A 2874-nucleotide genomic window follows, 5' to 3' on the forward strand; every position below is an offset into this window, starting at 1 on the left:
TTTCTTGGAAGGCCGGATAATGTAAAAGCATTAGCTAATAAGCAGTATAATAGACTATAATAAGCAATAAGTGTTGTTGGTTGTAAAATTAGCTCCTCATAGCCGCTGTTACATTTAGCAGCAGCAATCAACCATATGCTTCCATCAACATTATGGCACAGTGCTATAGATGAATCATATACGTTCACATCTTCCAACTCTCCCTTCAACCGATTTGAACCCATTTGAGCTTCAAAAATATGTTTTTTTTAATGTAATTGATTGATTTTGGCTTTGACAAACCTAAAGTATTGGCCAAAACGTTCTCGTAAATCAGCTTGTTTTTCTTAAGTGGAGAACCTGTGAAGAGCAGCACAGATCTCCGGCTCGCATCCTACAAGTCTCACAAGGATTATCAATTACCAACAGCTGTACAGCTTGATTGTGGAGCGTAACGACAGCATTTGTTGGGAAATATTCCCACCTAGTGGAGAGGACGGCACACTACAACTACAAGAAGAGCTTCACGCTATCTGGGAAAACAAGTTTTCAGACCCAGGAAATTTAATTGCAAATGTGATACTGAACGCTGCTTCGCTGCTGTTCTGTTATTGCTCACTAATGTACGTGTGTGCGTGTCAAATTAAAACAAATCTTTTCCATATACAAATCTTTTATTCATGCCTTCATTCAATCCATTAAACATATATTTATGTATAAATTCACAGTAAATCCATATAAAAAGAAATGTGTACAATAACATCATTTACAAATACATAATTGTGAAACAGATTAAAAGTTAAAGGAATATCCCTTTGACAGTTAACACGTGATTATCAGTCATCAGGCCTTCTATACAACACAATAAATGGTAACATCACATACTTGCAAAATGGGCAAAATACTGAACAAATACATGACATTAAAATGCACTAGAAATTATACATATAATATATATACTTTAAAAAATGTACAGACATCTGCTACACTATGTTTGTGCATAAATGATGCAGTTGGGTTTGAATGTAAAGTACCTCTGTCTCTCTCTCTCTCTCTCTTTCTCTCTCTCTCTGTCTGACACTAGGGAAACAGGGACACAGTACGTGGATTTGTTTGAACAGCCTTAAAGGGATTTTTATCCCTTCACATACAATCACATACAACCCTTAAATCACAAAGTGGTATTGTGTAGCCATATTTCAGGCCTGCAGAACGAAAACATACTTTCATAAACTTCATGAACGGAAACACACACACACACACACACACAACTGTGACCATTAAAACTTCAACTCGCTTTGAAAAACAGCTGATATGTAACATAATCTGCTCTGATTCGCACTGAGGTTTGCAATGTTGCCACGGTTACCCTGTTAATCGTCTGGTCCATCAGTATTACACCTAAGAGGGATCCCAACAGAACCACAACAACATAACACAAACTCCTTCGGGATAGAAAAGAATAAATACGTCGGGGCGAGAATGATGGGGTAGCGTGAGAGATGGCTCATATTGGGAAACAGGGGTGTATCCCCTGGCTTTGTAACCTACATCCTCCTCACAGCCCTGACAGTAAATTTCAAATAAATTGTCAAAATTTTTTTAATAGGGGCTTCAACAAAAAAAATTGCACATAAATTCTGATTATACATCATTTAACGTGTGTGCCGGTCTTTGATAAGACGTTAGACTGGTAACCACTCTCTTCTGTCTGCATTTGTGTGCTCAATGCTATAGACCCTCTGTATCTATGGCCTTAGAGTATGTGTGGACTACTGTTGAGCTCCACCCACTCATATAAACATAATCCTCAGGGTATAAAAGGCAACACCCTAATCTTAGACCAGCAATCCTATTCTGAGACTCTTCAAGGATAAAGACCCTTTTCCCCCAACCTCTACCTCTCCTAACCAATCGGGGTGGGGGTCCAGCCCTCCCCCGGCGTGCCACTGGCAGGCAAGGCCCCGCCCTGCCGGCCCATTGGTTCGTCCGGGCCGCCCGTCACACCAGGGCGTGGCGACGACGGTGGAGGGCCAGGTGGTCAGAGCGGGAGAAGCTGCGGTCGCAGTCGCCGCATTTGAAGGGCTTCACGCCCGTGTGCTTGCGGTAGTGACGCGTGAGCTCGTCCGAGCGTGCGAACTTCCACGTGCAGCCCTCCCACGTGCACTTATACGGCTTCTCGCCTGAGAGAGGGAGAGAGAGAGGGGGGGGGGGGGGGACAGAGCGAGGGAGAGAGAAGGGGGGGTCCCTCAGAATATGTCCACTCATTCACCGGCACTAAGCGTCTACCACATTTTGGGTGTGGCATTACTGCACTTCACAAAAACAACATAGAGACTAGACCAGACTGCATGAGCTTGTTCTGTAAATGCATTTTGTGGCCAGCCACACCGGGCCACCTGATCTGACCCTCAGAGCCCTGACTAGGCTTCAGCTGTAGGGGGCGCCAGACTCACCCGTGTGGGTCCTCCTGTGGGCTTTGAGGTGAGAGCTCTTGGTATAGACCTTACTGCAGCCGTCGAACTCACAGCGATGGATCCGCCTCCTCTTGGAGTCGGGGGACTCGGGCCTGCGTACCCTCCGCAGGGTCTCCATGCCGAACGGCAGGATGGAGCTGCAATGGACAGGCACGGGGCAGCAGCGTGAGACGTGACGTGAGACGTGAGGTGCGCGTGAGACGTCCGGCTCTGTGTTCTGGATGAACATTTGGTGCCTCTGGGGGGCACAGGCCTGTAATATAGCTACAGGAAGCGCTTTTAGCTAGTGCTAACATCAATGTCTGTGTGGGTGTGGCATGATTACGTTGTGGAGGTGAATGTAGATACTAGTGAGGAAAGGCTTTGCGATTGGATATGCTAATTCTCTTCCATGAATGTGAGTACCGAATTAAGCTGG

General features: G+C 45.3%; 1 protein-coding gene across 2 annotated transcripts in view; it reads right to left on the reverse strand.

The window, feature by feature from the left end:
• Positions 1–641: 641 nt before the first annotated feature.
• klf12a (Kruppel like factor 12a) overlaps positions 642–2874 on the reverse strand; it is a 16986-nt gene continuing 14753 nt past the window's right edge. For both annotated transcript variants that reach the window (XM_076982682.1, XM_076982681.1), the window contains exons 5-6: positions 2436–2593; positions 642–2162 (exon numbers count right to left, since the gene is read on the reverse strand). In XM_076982682.1, the coding sequence (XP_076838797.1) occupies positions 1981–2162; positions 2436–2593 (340 nt within the window). In that variant the 3' untranslated portion in view covers positions 642–1980. The remainder of the gene's footprint in view (positions 2163–2435; positions 2594–2874) is intronic.

This window comes from Brachyhypopomus gauderio, chromosome 20 (genome assembly GCF_052324685.1).
Source record: "Brachyhypopomus gauderio isolate BG-103 chromosome 20, BGAUD_0.2, whole genome shotgun sequence".
Lineage (NCBI taxonomy): Eukaryota > Metazoa > Chordata > Actinopteri > Gymnotiformes > Hypopomidae > Brachyhypopomus > Brachyhypopomus gauderio.